Source organism: Aphelocoma coerulescens, chromosome 4A (genome assembly GCF_041296385.1).
Source record: "Aphelocoma coerulescens isolate FSJ_1873_10779 chromosome 4A, UR_Acoe_1.0, whole genome shotgun sequence".
In the NCBI taxonomy this organism is placed as follows: domain Eukaryota; kingdom Metazoa; phylum Chordata; class Aves; order Passeriformes; family Corvidae; genus Aphelocoma; species Aphelocoma coerulescens.
Window position 1 is genome coordinate 252,629 of NC_091018.1, and position 19,675 is coordinate 272,303.

The 19,675-nt window shown below is 39.1% G+C and overlaps 1 protein-coding gene across 1 annotated transcript in view; it reads left to right on the forward strand.

The window, feature by feature from the left end:
* The first annotated feature begins 3,037 nt into the window (after positions 1–3,037).
* Positions 3,038–19,675, forward strand: part of LOC138110278 (transmembrane 9 superfamily member 2-like) — a 28,603-nt gene continuing 11,965 nt past the window's right edge. Inside the window, exons 1-12 of the mRNA XM_069014991.1 lie at positions 3,038–3,278; positions 3,652–3,719; positions 5,011–5,104; positions 6,668–6,795; positions 7,020–7,149; positions 8,100–8,227; positions 9,420–9,531; positions 11,659–11,738; positions 12,630–12,738; positions 15,917–16,049; positions 17,138–17,257; positions 17,435–17,492. Of these exons, the coding sequence (XP_068871092.1) occupies positions 3,096–3,278; positions 3,652–3,719; positions 5,011–5,104; positions 6,668–6,795; positions 7,020–7,149; positions 8,100–8,227; positions 9,420–9,531; positions 11,659–11,738; positions 12,630–12,738; positions 15,917–16,049; positions 17,138–17,257; positions 17,435–17,492 (1,343 nt within the window). The 5' untranslated portion in view covers positions 3,038–3,095. The remainder of the gene's footprint in view (positions 3,279–3,651; positions 3,720–5,010; positions 5,105–6,667; positions 6,796–7,019; positions 7,150–8,099; positions 8,228–9,419; positions 9,532–11,658; positions 11,739–12,629; positions 12,739–15,916; positions 16,050–17,137; positions 17,258–17,434; positions 17,493–19,675) is intronic.

Consider the following 19,675-nt stretch of genomic DNA (forward strand, 5'->3'; position numbering starts at 1 on the left):
GCAGTTCTTGCTTGCAGTTCTCCAGACCTTCATTTCTGGGAGATGCCACAGAGTCTATGGACTCTACAGGCACTGCCCAGTGCTGTTACAATTCCACAGCTGCATAATTGCTGCATTCTGATAAGAGAACATCAGACTCCATTCTTATCTTCAGTTTTTCAGTCTGTCAGATACTGATACTCAGCTGCTGTTTGTGTTATGGGAAGCAGAAGGCAACATCGCCTCAGACTAGCTCAAGGATGTGTTGAGAACACAAAGGAAGGGAGCTTTCAAACACTGCTCTAAACTCCAGTATGTACTTGAAGATGTCACCTTTCCAGTGTGGATGCTGTTACTGTGAAGGGGAAAAGGGAAAGATGACCTTCATAAGGAGGTGGGAGGGCACTGCCTATGATATCAATGAAGTTGCCAAAGAACGGCATTACCAGATACTTATCCAATTACCATATTAAAAAAGCTTCAAATTCTAGTTTCAATACAAAAGAATTTAAGCTTCAGAGCCTCCCTGGGATGGATAGTGAAAACTGAAGCAAATTGTTAGTTCTGTAAGAAATATGCTAAAAATGGCCTCCATCAAGGTGGGATCTCTGAGTGCTTTTCTGACCCACAAGTGTATTTATTGACTGCCTCACAACTGGAAAAATAAGCAAATGCAAACAAAAGTCTCTACAGAAATCATCAGGGAACAAACTGCAGTCTGAATGGAAACTAATTCCTCTTCAGTAAGAAGTTCAAGGCTGAAGAGCTCTGACAATTTCTTTTGCAAATGAATTTTCAACTTTGAATTTTCTGATAGGAAATTAGGTAGTAATAAGAGGTCCTAATACTGGCCCATATGGAATACAAAACTTGGATGGGACAGCTGGGGAAAGAGAGAGCAGGAAAACTTAACCAAGGTTTACACAGAGGACAGTTGCTCCCTAACTAGCATAGATATACTTGCCCTTGCATTATCACATTTTTGAAAGTAGAAGAAATGCAATTAAGTATGTTACAAACCCACATACATATAAGCTGATCCTTTCCTGCCTTTCTATTGATAACCCTAAAAATGAGGCCAGTAGATGGGAGAGGTGGACAACATTCCACGAGGGTAATATTTTCTGGATTTTTGTGATAGCTTTCAACTAAAATGTCATTCTCTCGAATCCTAGGATGTTTAACAATGTAGTTGAATTTACACTGCAAACTTGTTAATGCAGAGGAAAGTGCTTTGGATCTCCCCTGTAGCATGCTGCATATTTTCGTCAAACATATTGGCCTTTTACCAAGTTCATCATGCTTTGGGTTTAAACTGGATAAAGGGTTTAGGAGAACTAGGGGATGGGGACTAATGAATACATAAATAATCTGATCACAAAAGACTCATTCAGAATTAATAAAAAAGGGAATATAATTCACTCTAGATATATAATCAAAAACAAATAACCGAAAAATCAGTTTAATAGTTTTGTAACAAAGAGCACTGTCAGTATTTATAGAAATTCAGGAATTTTCCTCTGTAAAACTCAGACTAGAGTAGATGAGAATAGCACAAAATAATTGTTTCTGGCACTGACTTTGTCAACCATTTCTAAACTGGAATTCCCTAATGTTCTTCTCCCAAATCACCTATTTGAGATCTCATTGTGGCTCCTTTCAGTTTAGCAATACAAGGTGGATCATAGGTCCCTATGACGTAGCTGGAGCTGCCTGAAATGACAACTCTAATTTACAGGCTCAGCCAAAAAGACACAAGAATTCCTGTGCACCCTTTATTCTTTTTCCTTTTGCCTGTTGCTGTTCTATGGTAAGGGCAACTCACTACAGATTGATGAATTGGTTAAAATTATTGGACATGGAGGTTTTGCGGGATAATACAAATGTAATGTCACAGTCTGGAAACAAGAGTGACAACAGCTTGCAAAAACGGGAAATAGAGAATGAAAGAAGGAGGTGTTTGCTATCCAATATTGACAGCAATGCCTTTACCACAATGTCTCAGACAGCTGTGAGTACCAGTCTTGCCAGGGTAGCACAGAGCTGGGCTTGCAGCCATCACTTGTACTGACCCTGCTCCTCAGACAGGTTTTGCAGCTGTTCAGAGCGCTGCTCCTGCCATCACCACCTGAACAGGTGACTGTGGAGCTTGGCATCATGTTTGTGGCATCACTGTGCCTGTGTTGTACCAAGAGGCCATGAGGCATATCCCACTGTTGTGGCTGCAAACATCACATACTGCATCAAAAAAAACAACAAATATAATTCTTCCAGATTGCTATATGAAAACTTGGATTTCCACCTGATTTCTGAGCTGGTAATATCTGATTTTAGCCCTTCTCACTCACTCTCTCCAACTGCCTGAAAACAGGATGTAGCCAGGTGAAGAAGGCCAGACTACTCTCAGGTAATGAGAGGACATAGACTCAAGTTGTGCAGGGGGAGGTTTAGGTTGGACATTAGGAGGAATTTCTCCACAGAAAGGGTAATTAGACATTGGAATGGGCTGCCCCGGGAGGTGGTGGAGTCACTGTCCCTGGGGGTGTTTAAGGAAAGACTGGACGAAGCATCCTGTGCCATGATCTGCTTGACATGGTGGTGTTGGGTCCTATGTTAAACTCGATGATCTCAAGAGATATTTTCCAACCTAACTGATTCAGTGTTTTTTTGCTGGGGGCTAAAACCTGGAAAGAGATTCTGGCATCACAGAATCCTAGAATGGCTTGGGTTGGAAGGGGCCTTAAAGATCACCTAATTCTACCACTCCCACCCCACCCGCCATGGGCAGTGATGCCTTCGCCTAGATCACGTTGCTCAGAACCCTGTTCAATCTGGCCTTGAACACTTCCAGTGAACCATCCACAGCTTCTCTCTGCAACCTGCGCCAGGGCCTCACCGCCCTCCTAAGGAAGAACTTCTCTCCAGTAGCCCATCTAACCCCGTCCTCAGGCAGTGGGAAGCCGTTTCCCCTCACCCTGTCATCTCCCGTTTCTCATAGTGCCCTCCCCAAGATGGCGCCCGGCGCTTCCCCCTCTCACCGCGCAGCCGCTGTGGCCCCGACCCGGCCGTGACGCGGCCACCCCCGCCTCTGACTGTGTTGGGGCCGCCTTCGCAAGATGTTACCCGGGGTGGTCGGGGTTGCAGTCTCGCCTCATGGTGCCTTTGCCTGTCCAAGCTGCAAGATGAGGCTGCTGGCTGCCGCACTCTTGCTGGTGGTGCCTCTCGGCGCCGCCTTCTACCTGCCCGGATTGGCGCCCGTCAGCTTCTGTGAGGAGGGTGAGGAGACCGAGAGCTGCAAGGTGAGAGTCCTCACGGGCGGGCCCGACGCGGGCCGTCCCCTCGCTCTGCCCCGCTCGGGGCTCCCGCGGCGAGCTGGGTCCACGGGGTATTTCCAATCCCGCCGCACGCGGGTGTCCTGCCGCGGGCGGCAGCCTTTGCTCCGGGAAGACAGACACCTCCCGCTGGTATTCCCTTTTCCCGCTGAACTTTCCAGCCAGCGTTGGGAGGACCCTTACTTCCTTGTTCCTGGCGTGGCCGGGGCCTGTCAGCAGCCAAGGGTAACTCCGCCATGGGGTAGCAGCACTTGCTAGTTAGCCACGCGTTTCGTACCAGCCACACTTAGTTTCTGAAAGTCCGTATTTTCATACTTTTTCTCCTCCTTTCCTGTTTCAGTCACTAATTGAGCTCTTCGTGAACAGGCTGGACTCTGTTGAATCAGTTCTGCCATACGAATATGATGCGTAAGTACATCCCAACAGGTTTCCAGAAGCGTTTGGAAAGGCGCTTTTCTGTTACCGTAAGGGTGGCTGTATTTTGGCTGTAGGGATGGAAGAGTGAATCCAGCACTCAGTGGCAGGAATGAAGTACAAGAGGGTGGGAAGGATGAAGGCCACACCTGTGCCACCTGACAGTCCTCTGCTATTGTTAAAAAAAAGGCTGCAGAGTTTCTTACGGGTGCATTTTTTTGAGCTGAATACAAGATTTAGTGTTAACTGTTTGACATATTTGAAAGTTCTTTCTGTTAGGCAAATCTAGGAGATCCGATGCTTGGAGTTCCTTTTTTTTTCCTCTTAGAAACTCGGGAGACCAGTTACTGTTAGCTTTCTTTTTTTTGCCAAAGCTCTGTAGCTTATTCTTGGTTTGTTTGTCTTGGTTTTGTTTCATTTTGATTCTTTTCTATGAAAACTTCTGTCTGCTTTTGCAGATATTCATAGACCTGCAAAGTAATGATAAACAATATGATTTGCAGTATGGCTATTGGGCACAGAAAAGAAAACTTCCAGATGTTTTAGGTCTTTCCCTGGGCAGTGCAGCAATAGAAACAAGACCAGAGACTAGCTAAAAAATCCCCATGTCTCTATTTCTGTTAAATTTTATGGAAGCCAGTGAATTTAGGACCACTGATTGAGGAAAAGTACTTATGTAACAAAGAAAAATATGGGTTTGTTTGTTGTTATGTTGGGGTTTCTTTATGTAACCTGCTGTTACCTGTGTTTAATAAAAAGCCAGAATGGTTACATTCTCCCATATTCAGCAGTTTCGGGTTGTATGTAGTTGAAAAGAATTGGTGAATGGTGTTTGACAATGTGGCACTGTAATACTAAAATCACTTTCCTTCTTTAAAATGTGTTTCATGTTAAATGCTATTTGTAAATATTCCTTTAAGAAAGGGTGTAGTTTTTTAGAAACTTTTTGCAAGAGAAATGAAAAGTTCGTAGCACAGTCCCTTTTTTTTCCCCACAAAATGAAATATTCTATTGTTTGTTGAAGTTGCCATTTGAAAAGGGTGGGTGGACTAAGCATCATGCATTTTGTTAAAGATACTCTGGCACATGTATTGGTTGAAATTGATATTAAAATAGATGCCAGCTTTCTTCGCAAAGGCACTCAGATTTTTTGCTAGCAGTGGCTGAACTGTCAAAAAAAAAGGAAACTACTGCTAAGGACATAATTTAAGAATTTGTTTTAGGCTGGTATTTACAGTTATATGTCAATTAAAAATAAAAGGGAAACTTTGCTACTTTTTTCCAGTTTTGACTTCTGTCAAGATAAGGAAGAGAAAAGACCATCAGAAAATCTTGGACAAGTGCTGTTTGGGGAGAGAATAGCATCATCTCCATATAAGGTTATTTTATGCCTTGAAGTTGATCCTGTTTAAATTTGATAGCTGTCATTTTGATGGCTGTAATCCATAGACATAGCTGAAGATTTGATAACTAGATGATTGTTTTTGTTTATATTTTTTAATATAAGCACTATGGAGTTTATGTAATAAAACCAAAACTCCTCCCAGCCCAAAGGCATCTTAGGGTGGTTAATTACAATTAGGAAACTGAGCCAGTAATCACCCTTCTTGCCTGTTGCTCTGTGGTAGAGATGTCCAGAAACTATATCTTAGGTAGTTATTTAATAGCTGGATGTAAGGTGTGTTAGGTAATATGAAATAATTTGTTTATTAAATGTAGCAGTGGAGACTATAAAGTGATGGTTCAGAAACTGTTTCGTATACTTGGTTGTAGTACTGGGCAACTTCCAGAGTGGGAAGGGGAAATTACGTTATGGCTCACTTGCTGCTTTTCTTTGCTTGTACACGCTTATCATCTGTTGTCTAAAACCATATTTTTCATTGTTGATGCATATCATTTGGAACCTAATGTAAAATAAATGTAAGGAAATATTTTGTGGTATGTGGTATTTTTCTGTATTAGCAATGACCTAATGTAGCATATCCAAAAAAGCTGTGCCATCAACTTGGGACAGTTATTAGCAGTGGAGGAGCTGTGGTCAAACAGTGGCTCTTGGTATTTGAGAGCTATATGGTGTTGAAATGCAGTTTCCAGACTGTGATTTGCCAGTGAAGCTGGAAAACTGCTATGTGTGTGTGTGATGGTTGCTAGATAATCCAAATCCATGTGAGAAAAAGAAGCAGCAGTTTCTGAGTCTGCTGCTGCGTAGTCATTAGGGACCTGATCACATCTTTTCATTAGTCTGTTACGCAAGTGATGTCCCTTCCCTTGTATGAGCTGCACGTAGAAGTCTCCTTGATTTTCTGAGCTAATGTAATTTTAAGTGTTATGTCCACCGGTCACAAGAAGCTTTTAAATATGTAGCATGATGGGTCATTTGGACTGGATACATATTGAATAGATTAAGTGTTGTAACAATTGTTTGAAATGGCTGCACACTACAGTAATTAGAAAGTGCTGTTCCTGGTTAGCATTTGGGCCTTGATAATATTAGAATTTTCAGTTGTGCTTTAAGCTCACTAACAGGTAAATCCTAGCTAGGTTAGAAGTTGGAGATGCAAATGTGAGCGTGTTTGTGTTAGATGATGTCTGTGCTTGAAGTTTAGATGTTGTGCAACTTGTGGTTTTGGCATCCTTATCTGACTTGGTTGTTGTGGGGAAAACCAGCTAAAGGTAACGTGAAATATTGAAGAAGGGTGTAGTGAAAGTCTGTTTTAGCAGATGATGAAATTACCAAAATAAAACAAACTGGTAAAAGAAAAAGCAATACCTTTTCTACTAATTTTCAATTTTCAGTCCTCAGGGTTTATCCTTTAGAAACTTTTGTAGCAAGGAGGTGAGGTAGCTAAAAAAAACCCCCTACTTTACCTGAAAAAAAAAAAACCTAAAATATTTTTGAAGCAAATTAAAGTGACTCTTTGTTGTGTGCTTTCTTTTAACAGTTCACTTTTAAAAAGCAAGAAACATGCAAGAAGGTTTGTACAAGATCATATGATCCAGGAAACAGTGCTGATAAAAGCAAACTGGCTTTTTTGAAGAAAGGAATGCAGTTGAATTATCAGCATCACTGGTAAGCCAAGACATGTGCTTGAGGTTTGGTTTACTTTCTGCTTTTGGACATTTGTTATATATGTTTTAAGTGGTTGCTTTCTTCCTTCTGTATGATAGTTGTCTCTCTACTGTGCATCTTGTAGGCACTACTGAAAAATGTGTGCATTACATGAATGTGAAATGCCACTGTGAAGTGAGGTGCATCCCTTTCTGAGGACATGTTCTTTGATGATTTCTGTCTAGGATTATCGATAACATGCCTGTAACGTGGTGTTATGATGTGGAAGATGGACAAAAATACTGTAATCCGGGATTTCCAATAGGATGTTTTGTTACTCCAGATGGTAGAGTTAAAGATGCTTGTGTTATAAATGTAAGTGGTGGAACTTTTTTTTGTTAGTATAGGGTGGTTTCATTTGTGGTTTTAAGCTTTCTTTTTCTGAGAAAGAACAGATACGTTTGTAAACATGATTAATGTTCAGACTGTGGGCACTAACAGCTGAGTGCTGCTAGTGTGTGCAGTGTCTCGCTGATACAATTGTCCAAATAAAATGTTCATACATGTCTTTGACCAATATGTTTTATAAAGCTATAAAATAATGGTGTGGGTGTTTAAAAGCCTTAGAAAATTGAGGTTGTGTTCTGAAATTTCATGTGTATCCATCCTAGTACCTATTCAATCTTTGTCTCTTGTGTTCAGGTGCAAGACGTTCTTTTATCAGTATCAGATAGAAGCTTTCTAGTGAAGTCCTAGAAATGAGCTCTGTGTTCTAGTTGCAAAAGTTACGTCTAGCACAGTTTGCAAGTTAAATGTGTCAGGGTTTTCCCAGATGGCTGAAGGATAACAAACATAGCTGTGACAGGGAAAATTATGTTGACAGTTGGAAATGTGTCAGTTATCCCGGGGGTTCCATTGTGAACTAGTACAGTTACAGATAATAGTGATAGAGTTTTATCCCTCCTGGGTGTAGGACAACACTCGTCTTGGTGAGGAGAGAGCTCTCCATGACTCTGCTGTGCCACTTGACCTGCTGCTTGTGTGCAGTGCAGTCAGTTCATTTCTATGCAGCAGGTCTGATGCTTCTTTGAAGTGTTGCATTTATCATGCATGTTCAGTTTACTCTGTCTGCAGTCACCTTCCAACTCAGTTACTCCTCAGGCTCCCCAGGCTCTTGAAAGTGATCTTTTATACAGGTGTATTAATGTTGAAGTGTTTCCCTTTTTTTGCTCCTTCATACAATACCTGCCTCATTTTAAAGTTCTTGACTTCTTGCGCCCTCTCCTGTTGGAGAAGTTGCTCAGTCTCCTTATTATGTTTTGTAGTCAGAGTTTAACAAGAAGAACACTTTCTACCTCTTCAACCATGTTGACATAACAATCATGTACCACAGCGGAAAGGATGAAAACTGGCCTGGTGCAAGACTGGTGATGGCAAGACTGAGACCACAAAGGTAATTGTGCATTAAAGCAGCAGGTTCTGGTACTCTGGAGTCCTAACAGCAGTTCCAAAGGGAACGGTTCCTTAGAGATGTTATTGGTGTTAATAAATTCTGAGGAACGTGTCATTCTGACTTCTGGTAAAGCTTTCATTGTACTGGTTTATGTCTGGAACTGTTTACAAGGACAGTTCCACAGTTGTAAATGTAATTTAACTTTGCTAAAAGTCCAAAGTCCCCAAAGTCCCTTGTGGTAGAAAAGCTGCTTATGCAGACTCTTAGAACCTGACCCAAACAACAGAGCCTTTTTCATGTTTTGGTTGATTTGTATCTGGATATGCATGTTTTCAGATACACTGAGAAACATCCTTTCACTGAGTAACAGTTTCCCACATTGGATCTGTTACCTGTGTCCCAAATGTACTTTGGATGAATGTACAGGTGTACTTTTTCCTGTGTAAGTTTGGATACTGAGGTATAGGTGAAATACCATCTTAGCATTGATACTCAGAACTGCGGATGACAACAACTAATTTCCTAAGAAGACTAGCTGATTTTCTCAAACAGCAGCTTCTTAATTTTTGTGTTGACCAGAGTGGAGGTGCAACAACTCAGAGGTCAGAAGACTGAAGCAACTACTTTACCTCTAGTCAATCTGTTCATACACAGTTCATACTTGTGTATATTTGAAAACTGCAGTCCAGTTACAAGATTTCAAAGTAGGGAGGTTTTTTTTTAATAGCTAAACTTTTCTCTCTTTCCTATAGAAGTTAAGTAAGTTAATAAATGACAGTACTGCAGTTTCTCAAGTCATGCAGACATGCTTGGTACAACACGACTTGATTGTACTTGGTTTTTCTCTTGCAAAGGTACAATGTGTTTTTAGTGAATTATACTTGCTATGCAAGTTCATTCCTTCCATGAGTGCCAGGAAGATTCTGCCAAACTTAATTCATTTTTCATTAATGCTTTATCAGTAGCATCCTGAATGGCTGAAAAATGAGAATTTGCCTTTTCTTAGGCAGTGTAGACCACAAGAGGGCAGTTAGGTTGCACATAACCTTAATTTTGTCATTCTCTGACCAGGTGCTTTGCTTCAACTTTGAAGCTCTCCTGATAGGGGAGTATTTGTGGTTGGAGCACAATGCTAAATTTTAGAAAAAAATAAATTTTTTAAAAATTTTATTTAACTTCTTTTCCCCATTAGCTACAAACATATAGATGAGAACAACTTAAGTTGTGAAGGTCCACCTATGGAGATTCCTGGAGAATTCACCAATAAACTGAATTTGGTTTACACTTACTCTGTGACATTTGAAGTAAGTATTAAATCTGTTACATGAATACGTAATTCCCCAAAAGAGTGAAATCAAAGCAATTGGATAACTTGCTAATAGCCATAACTGGATTACAGCAGTGTAAATTCTGTAAGGATGGTCTTGTGAAGTATTTTTCTGAAAATCTTAACGCATTTTTTGTTCCTGTAATTGAAGTGACACTATGAATATATAAATGAAGACCTGTTTTTTTCCCCCATGTTTTATTACTAACAGAAAATTAGTAGATTGAGTAACTGCAAGAGTTGTCTTCCTTGAGGTAAACTCTGCTTTCAGGGTGCTGAGAGTCTTGTGTTGAAGAACAGTTTGTATTTGGGGACATTGCATTGTTAAGTATTGACTGTAAAGCTTTTCCTTGTGAGGTTGCAGGCTTTGTCTCATTTTGTGTGATTTTATTTTGTTTACTGTCTTTTTCTTGAGTAGGTGATCATTTATTTTTCACAATTAATACTGCAATATTTACTAATACACTAATGCTTTATTCAGCCTGTAATGAGTTAGGAGGAAACTAGTCTTTCTGGCAGATGGGTCTTTACCCCAGCATGGAAAGTGAGCCTCCTGTGCATGTGACAATAATTTGATTCAAGGTACTTAAAACCTTAGTACCTCTGTTCCAGTCTGTCCCGAAAGCGTGGTTGTTTTTTTGATGTAAGACACAAATCTTAGAGGGTTTGGCTTGAGACCACCAGCCTGTTTTGTACAGGCAGTGAAGCAGCCATCATATGGCAACAGCTTTCATCCTGCCAAATTGAATTTGATTTGAACCAGTGACCTTGAGGTGCAAGGCTCAATACCCTGTTACTTTTCCCTTGAGACACCCAATCCTCTTCCAGCTTTGATTTTCCTACATGAATGAGCCTTCTGTCACTAACATTTGTGTTTAAATCTTGAGGTAAATTGTGATTCAGAACTTCAGTGTAAACTTTGTCTGGTTAGTCATGCAATGGGTTAGGTGTTTGAGTACCTACACTTTCTCCCTGTCATGGAGCAGGTAAGGCTCACATCCAGTGGATTTGGATACTTCCAGCAGATGGCACTTCAAAACTGCTTATTCTCTCTGTCATCCATAAGCCTTGATTTGAAATAATACCTCACGTATTTTACTTTTTATTAGTAGTTTCAAAATAACTTAAAAGGGGAGTGTTTATCAGTGGGAAGTGTTTTTAAATAGGAAAACATCCATTTCAGTAAGCCTGACTACATAAAGCAGTAAAATGTGTAGCTGTTTTATGGTCCTTTCTAATGTGGCAGCTGATTTCTGACGAGAAAGCTACGGTGTCTGCTTTAATTAACTGAAATGGGCAAGGTATTTAGCTCTGTGTGAAAAGAATACATCATCGTGGTGCTAATGTTTAGTACACAAGTGTAAAAAATGTAAGCATGAGAGCAGTTTGGTACTCTACTGTACAAACTTAGCACCTTGTGAGTAGATGAAAAAATTCAGCAGAACTTCATGCCAGTCAGGGGATAGAATTTGGTAGCAGGACAACACGTGTGTATATCCAAAGAGACAACTGAGGAGGACAAGGCTTGTGGGTCAGAAAGAGTCCTTAGTTGTATGCATGAAGATCCATCACAGGAATACCTGGAAGTACAAGTTGTCTGCCAGGAATCAGAGTGGAAAACAGTCTGTATCAGCCAGCATTATGGCAGAGAGCAAAGAAGCCTGTGCTAAATGCATTAAAAGTGCTGAGAAAAACATTTCTAGTTTCCCCTGGAATTTTTCTCTCGAGTTTGTTTGACAAAGTTGAAGTTTCAAGATCAGTGTGCTATGCTGGGAGAATCTTGTAGTGATGGCATGATTGCTTTTCAGCAGTTGGGATCTGCAGGCGGCTACATCGCAAATCATGGAAATACAAGGCTTAGTGAAGCCAAGTTTAAAGGTAGAAGATGTGGATAGGAGATTTCAATGGAAGGATACTCTTTTGGAGTCTCTAGAGATGAATTAATGCAAGAGGAAAGTCTTGCATCCAGGGTTGATACCAAGCTTAGATGTCAATGTTGACTGGAAGGTTTGGGGAAGGGATGTGGTGTGCTTGCTTATTCCCTCTCGGAGACTGCAACAAACTTGTACTTGCTTCTGTTAATTTCTATTTCATTTCCTTATAGGAAAAGAATAATATTAAGTGGGCTTCCAGGTGGGACTACATTTTGGAGTCCATGCCGCATACAAACATCCAGTGGTTCAGGTGAGATTTGCATTTATTCAGTGAGTAACCTTGCAGGGGAGCACAGAGATTTCTTAGTTGTACTTCTAGGGAAGTCTGTAGGTTTTCAGTCAAGAAAACTTTTTGCTTTCCTATGTGAAGTAAGTTTTCATCTCTTGGGAGCAATTGTATTACTTCTTTTTGTGAAAGGAATGCATCACCAGTGTCCAAAAGGAAAGCAGCTTCCATTGTTTTACTTTACAATCTCCGTTGTGGGGAAGTTTTGAGTCATTGCTGCTCTGCAGTGTTCTTGTTGTTACTGTCTGGCTTTGACCGCCCAGTGAGAGGTACATATGTGTAATGCATGTTTTGTACTCAGCAGGTGCTTACAGTAAAAAGGTCTTTTTTTATGAGTAAAAGATGCATGTGAAAAGCTCTTGCTTATTTCCCTCCATAGCACGGGAATGATATTAAGTAAGTATATAATTTGTTTTGAAGTGTTAATGTTTTGCAATGTAAATCTTGAAAAGCTAATCCGAATGAATTGTTCTCTACAAAGTATTGAATGGCACAATATCCATTCCATTGGTTGATAGATATAAAACCTACTTGACGGTTTGCTTTAAGAACTGTAGCTGTTTCACCAGGGAAATTACTTCTGAGCTATATAAGGAGGAAAACAAAGAAAAGCAATATATAACTGTCTTCAGAATTAGCAAGGTATCATGAAATACTGTTCTCCTCACTTCTGTCTCCTAAGAAGTCATAGACTTCTAAATTGTGTACCTTTATCTTGTCTGGGTGGGAAAATACTGGAAGGTCTGAATATCTAAGGCTTTTCCTCAGATCTGAGCTGTATGTGTAATATGAACTGGTACATCTCCTAAAACTTGAATAACAGGATTCAAAGTTTGACTGTTTCTTTATCTACAGTATAATGAATTCCCTCGTAATTGTTCTCTTCTTATCTGGCATGGTGGCTATGATCATTCTGAGGACTCTTCATAAAGATATTGCAAGATACAACCAGATTGACTCTTCTGTGAGTAAAATTTGCAGCTTTTACATGAGCACGTTTTTCTGGCCATAGTGATGTCTGTCTCTTAGTTTTGAGGACAGTCTAGAGAGATGTATAACTAGGATGAGTTTGATACATGATAATATCTCTGGGGGTTAAAAATTATCGGAGATATTCTGATTAACATAGGCTGATACAAATTGATGTTATCTGTGGATGGAAAGTGTGGTGGAATCACTTTGTTTAGTTAGGAGACCATAATATTGCAGTTCATGTGCAGCACAACTTCTGACCTCTAGCTGTATTAGAACTTCTTGGTATGTGCATAAATGATATTTTATTTTATTTGTAAATACAATTCCCGTGGTAGTCACTGTGTTAAACTGAGTCTAGTTTGTTTAAATTATTGAGATGACTGAAGCCTGTTGCCATCCAACTGAACTTGTTGTGAGTTCTTTTGAAATATGTACTCCTTAAAATGGCAAAGTGGCAGGTTTCTATAGTGGAAGAGAATATAACTGATTATGAGTTAAAAAGACTTGACCAGTAGACTGAGAGTAATTTTTACTCAGCTTTTTACTCTTTGATAAAAGTGGTATCTGCAACTCAAAGACGAGAAGTAATGTCAGATGCAAAAAAGGTTTGAATTTTCACTCTTGTTGCTGTCTGTCTGGTTAAAGAAATTCTTCAAAATGCATAAAAATGTTTCATATTGAAACGAAAACATCTGAAAATACTACTTCTTTGTGGTTTTGATATCGAGTATCTTTTGTTAATGTAAATCAGACAGTGATTTAAAGTGGAATGATTTTTCTCACATCCTTTAACTGATGGTTTTTTTGAGGCTTCTGTTTGATCTCTCAATTAAATTATGTTCAGTATCTTATACTTGTTATCTTTATTTGTTGATCATTCTTAATGTGATAAAGAGCAAGACTTGTAGAAGCTTGATTAGGTTTTATGAGTAGCAGCAGGGATAGGTGTGACTTTCAGAAAGCCACAGTTTTTTATTTTCTTGCCAGGTGTGAGAGACTTAAAGATCTGTTGCAGTTCAAGGAGCTTATTTAAAAAGGTGTGAAATAATTGTGCAAAAGAGGACCTGGGCTGAAGAAGATGCAGTGAAGCAAATTAGTATCTCACGTTTAGGGGATGCTGGTGATTGTACTTCAGATGAGATTGATGCACCAGCCAGTGAGTGTGGTCTTAGAATGTGCATTTAATGTTTCAACTAGTGCCTACTGGCTTTTAGTGTGATGTGAATTTAGTGAGACATTCATCAATGAAGTGTTTAGAAATCATTAGATTACTTTTAGGGTCTTATGACTAAAAGAGGATTCCTGAACTGAAAAGAACTCATGTCAATATGTTTTCACCAGTGAGTGGTAAAGCTCTTTTTTTTTTTTTTTTCCCCTCTCTAAAATCTCTTTGATAATGACTACTTGAATGTAGGGGATTTAAATCTTTGTTAGAATGTTTTGAGAACTAAGCTAAATTAATGCTAAGATGAGGATTGCTGCACCTTTGATAAGTTTAATTTTGCTCTAATATTTTTTGAAACTTTAAAGTATAGCTCACTACTTGTACAGTTCTTATCGTTATGTTGTACATTAAAGATTAGCAATATAAAATACTGCTGAATTTTTTGAACAGAAGCCTGAAAAATACTCTGACTCACAGGTAATTAGCCAGTGATGAAAGAACTTAATTTAAAAGTGGAGCTTTGAGACAAACTGTGGCACATAGGCTCATACAGGATAAATCAGAGGTCTCAATCTGCCAGACTTGGTTTCTCTTTATTTCTTAAACCAAGATAATTACTATGTAGCTATTTGTTTTAAATATCATGTTAGAGCCAGAAGGTCTCTTTTGAGTGCATTTCCCAGATGAGTTGTTGACAAGGATTCTATACAAGCCATTCCAAATCTGTAAACATTTTCTGTGTTCTGTCAGGAAGTGAAGTACTAAGCATTTGTTCTTGCTTAGTGCTAACCATTTTGGGAAACAGAGATTTGTTTCAGGTGGTAACCTTTGCCACTCTCATTCCTTACTTACAATTACCTAGGAAAAGCCTTTTTGCTGTCTTACCTACAATTTTCTCATCATTATCACATATCCTTCAAGTTCAGACTTACATGAAAGTTTTGTATTTATGCTTCTTTGACCAAACAAATCTTTCTTTACTGGAAGATTGACGTGTTGGAATTATACCTGGATATCTGGTATCTTTTCTATCAGGTATGGGGTGTGGTTTTGTATTTTAATCAGTGTTATCTTGTGTTTAATAGTTTTCAATTTTTGTATTCATATATCAGCCTTCTGAGAGTAATTTCTAGCAAGCAGAGATATCAGTATGGGGAAAGCAAGGACAATCTTCCAGAAAAAGAAAAGTTACATCATCTGTTGCAATTTAAGGTGTTCCATGTCATTCACCAGTGTGGTCTGGTTTCTTTCTTACCCTGTTTTTTGGCAAGCTGTGATTCTAGTGGTAAGCAGTCCTTTGAACTGAACTCAATATTCCTACACTGAATGGAACCTGTAGCTTTTAACTTTATGAGGAGCAGAGGGTCTTCTTGTGGGGTTAACTGTGGTTGTGTGTTGGTTTTGTTGTTTGTTTGTTTTTTGTGAGGAGAGGTGTCTGTTTTGAGTGACTTCATTAAAATGTTTTTTTCTTCAGCTGTGAGTCCTTAAAACCACTGGACTGAGGTTTCCCCCCTCCTTGTTCCATCCTTCCATCCGTTCACCTCTGGCAGGGGGACAGTGTCGATACTTGTCTCTCAGGATTCCAGGGAGCAAACTGTCTTCTGGAGTACAGAGACAGTTTCATTCTTTTCCAGTATTGTCATTGAGACCAATGTGCTTTGAAATTGAAACAGAAAAAGATAAATGCATGAACTAGATTGAAGTTAAAACTAAACTGAATGCTTTGTTTTATTTTAAATTTAGAATGATGTTCTATGGTTTGGCTAATTACATTTGCTTTTTTTTGCTTTAGGAGATGAGAATTTTCTTGATAAATCTTGCCTTTTTCACTGAACCATTAGGGGGTTATGAAATCAATGAGTGATGAATCAGATGCAATTAGTCTGGCTTTGGATCTTAACTGGAAGCTAATCAAACTTTAAATATGTATTTTGCATCTTGTTTGTGTTAATTCACTACTGCATTATGTATCTTTGCTAAAGACATTGTTGATTTTACGCAGGAAGATGCCCAAGAGGAATTTGGCTGGAAGCTGGTTCATGGAGATGTGTTTAGACCTCCAAGGAAGGGAATGTTACTGTCTGTCTTTTTGGGCCAAGGAACACAAATTTTCATAATGACATTTATTACTTTATGTAAGTAACTTCATTAAGGTGATGTGATTGTAGTGTAATAGTAATGAGAAAGATGCAATATTATTAAACAAATGATAGAAGCCTTCTTTTGGAAATGAAGTCCTTCCATTAATAACATAAAATATTAATGCAATTTCATAACAATAATTAGATAGCTTCAGTAATGCTGTTGTGAGCATTGCCATTGAAAGCATTGTGATATCTGGGCTAATGCAGATTCTTCATGAATTCAGAAATCAAACTTCCTTCTTACCGATTTATTTTTAAAAAACACAGTTTTGCATGCTGTAAATTATCCAAGGGTTCAGTAATGCAAGTTCAAAGATGTAATCAAAGCTTTAATGTTCTGGGAGCCCCTCTGTCCAATGTGTTTGACATGAGCCTGCAGCCATACAGAAATAAGAGCAGGAGTGCAGGCCAGTGAAATAGTACTGACACAATGTTGACATAATGAGAGCCTACCATAAATAGCTATAAATGCATGTGATTATGTAACCTGTCACAAGATGGCATTTTATTATTGGTTATCTGTAAAGTTCATGAGCATTCCTTTTCTTACTGTACAGACAAATGGGAAAGTACACTGATACTTAGTACAAAAGAAGAATCTTCCAAATTTTGTTCTCCAGGTTTAATTCAGATTTTTTTGATCTTTCATAGGGGAACTGCTTTTTTCCATTTATTGCATGATACTGCAAGAATACTAGAATTTTCTTGATAGACTTGTCTTTCAGTGTTGATCACAACTCTGTATCTTGCTTAGCAGTGATAGTTTCCTGTGCAATCAGTGTGGTAGTATAGAAAGAAATTGGTGGCAAGAGAAAACCCTTTTGGTGGATAGTGGCATTTTATTTTTCAGCCTTATGGCTATGAGAAACTTTCTATTTAAGAGATGAGGTGGAAATAATGCTTTAGAATGAAACAGTGCTGTTAGGGGTATGGTCATGTGATGGGGTTGTAAAAGAGCTTATGCACTCAGCCTTCATTTAAATATGTGGTAGTGGGAGGGATACACCTTCACAGTGATCTGTGTTATAGGGGAATTTTGACACGTGTCCACAACTAACTAAATCTTTTTGTTTCTTTAGTCCTAGCTTGCCTTGGTTTCCTTTCTCCTGCCAACCGTGGTGCTCTGATGACCTGTGCAGTTGTGTTGTGGGTCTTACTGGGAACTCCAGCTGGTTATGTGTCTGCTAGAATGTACAAGAGTAAGTACATGTATTTATTTAATGTGACGCAACATGTTAAATTCAGAATTGCTGGGCTGAATATTAGCTTCCAACTGGAGCTGGTGTCTCAGACAGCATATCTGCTTCTTGCTGCCATTCTGTAGAACAGTTGGAAAAAGTCTTGACCTTGAAATTGTTCTTGCTTTTTCTCCTCAGCGTTCAGAGGCGAGAAGTGGAAGACAAATGTCTTGCTTACAGCTCTGCTCTGTCCTGGGTTAGTATTGTTTCCCCTCATTCTTTCCTTTACTCTTAAGTATGAACAAATCTGAGGTGGGAAGGATTTGGGGGAAAGCCAACTGTTATGATGCTTGTCTGTGTGATTTTGTTTATGGTACTCCCAAGCTGCTGTTCCTTTTGTGCATTGCCTATCTGTGATTATAAAGAAAAGTGAATTCTGAGGAGCTGGAGTCTGGTAATCTAGAATACAGCTTCTTGGCTTCTTCTTTTGTTGTCAGCTGTGGGGGTAGGATGAATGGGGCAAGTCTCTTGCAAGGTTGTGTCACAGCCTTTGGGAATCACTGCACCAGAGCATTTGGCACAGTGATGGGGTAATTCCAGTTTGGTACTGTAGTACTCAGTATATTCCAGGTAATGCTGGTTATAATCTTCTTACATAAATGTGGGTGGTGTCCAGTTTGGGATATGGCTGTAGTGTGTATCGTACTACATAGTGTGGCCAATGTGGCCGATGTCCTGCTTGGGAAGGGCAATAGCACTTCAACCTTTTGTTTTCTCATAGCTCTCATGACCTTTGTAAGAATTAAGGGGGTGAGGGAGCAGAAACTAATTTCTTCTGCAAGTCTTCCATATTTCTTGGTTGCAGCTTTGGGTACATGAAGTTACCCCTTGGCAAATGTCTTGGCAAAAGTGGAAGAAAATATTATAAATTTCTTAAGGTATTTCTTCTGCCCAAAAACCTCAGAATGAATAAAACATGACTTGGCTTCAAATAAAGCAGAATTTCATCAAATGAAAGATAATGTATTCAATAACAACCAAGTGTAGTATTTATATGAGAAATCTTACTTCTAAACAAAATGTGCTCCAGTCTCCCTGCTGTCATTTAGATGTTATCAGGAGAGAGAAGAAAATATGTATCGATGGAAGGAATACTGTGCTGATCATTTAAACTCCCAGATAAATTGAGTTTCACAGAGGAAGTAAAATGACTGGGGCTGGTAGAATATGAACAGATGTCCTGATTACCCTGTGCTAGTTCAGTGAATTTGCATAATATCATAAACAGCCCAAGGCCTTTTTAATCTCAGTAGACTGATGAGAGTTCATATTTGCAGTATTTTTTCTAACTGTGGATGGGGTAAGTGAGGTCTGTGTTATAAGCCTGGGTAGATGATAAAGATTAGAAAGACTTCTAAAATGGATCTGATTTTTATTTTTTGTTCAACAAGATGCTTACACCAGGGGTCGTTTGGGTGTGCTTATTGAACAAGTCTGTTTCCCCAAACAGTTTTGGCAAGTGTCAGGCCTCTCCTAGGAAAAAAGGGGCCTGTCTATTGCTCTAATCCTCCCTCCTTCATTTTTAAATTAAATACAGTGGAAGGATGCATGTTGACTTCAGGGCAGCTTAAATTCTCTCTGAGGAACACTTTTTTAACAAAACCCAGACAATGGTGCTCTTTGCAGGACCCTTTCTGAGGCTGAATTTTCTGTGCTATATCTTTGAATCCAGGAATAATGGCAATTCACACAAGCTTCTATTTTATATGAGGTTCCTTTGCAGAATGAATGTTCTGCTTTGTTTTCAGAATGGGATGTTTGAAATCTTAATCTCATGTCTCTGAGTTGTTTTCTAGTGTTTGTCCAGGATGTTTAGAAAATGAGGCAGATGTGTTTAATGGGGGAGGGAAGAGCAGGTCTGGAGACTTGTCATGACTGGTGCAGTCTTTATTTAAATTCTCCAGAAGCATAGGCTACTTAGTATGTGTAACTCCATGCTTATACAAATATTTCTGGTTTAGGGCAGACCCCTCTTTAATTTCCCCCTTCCCCTTGTGACACAAACTGTAGCAGCACATTACGTTTATTGTGAGTCCATGGGGCTTCCTAAATAGGAGATTTTGCTATCACTGTATTTATTCAGAAGGAATTTACTGTTTATAAAGGACCTAAATAAAGGATATATCTCTGGTTTTAATAGGAAAGGAGGTTCAGATAAGGAGTTTTTAAATTTATTCTGTATTTTTCCATCCTTTGTATAGATTTTTTTTCAATGGCATGTTTCTGTTACTTTTTGGTATTATGTACAGAGTCTTTATTTAAATAATGGCTTTACTGTAGGTACCTACATTACAAGCATTGGATGGTGCAGGCATTTTTACTTTAACTGTACCAGTGGTGAAAGGAGCTAGGACTGTTGGGAAATTGGAAGATTGAAAG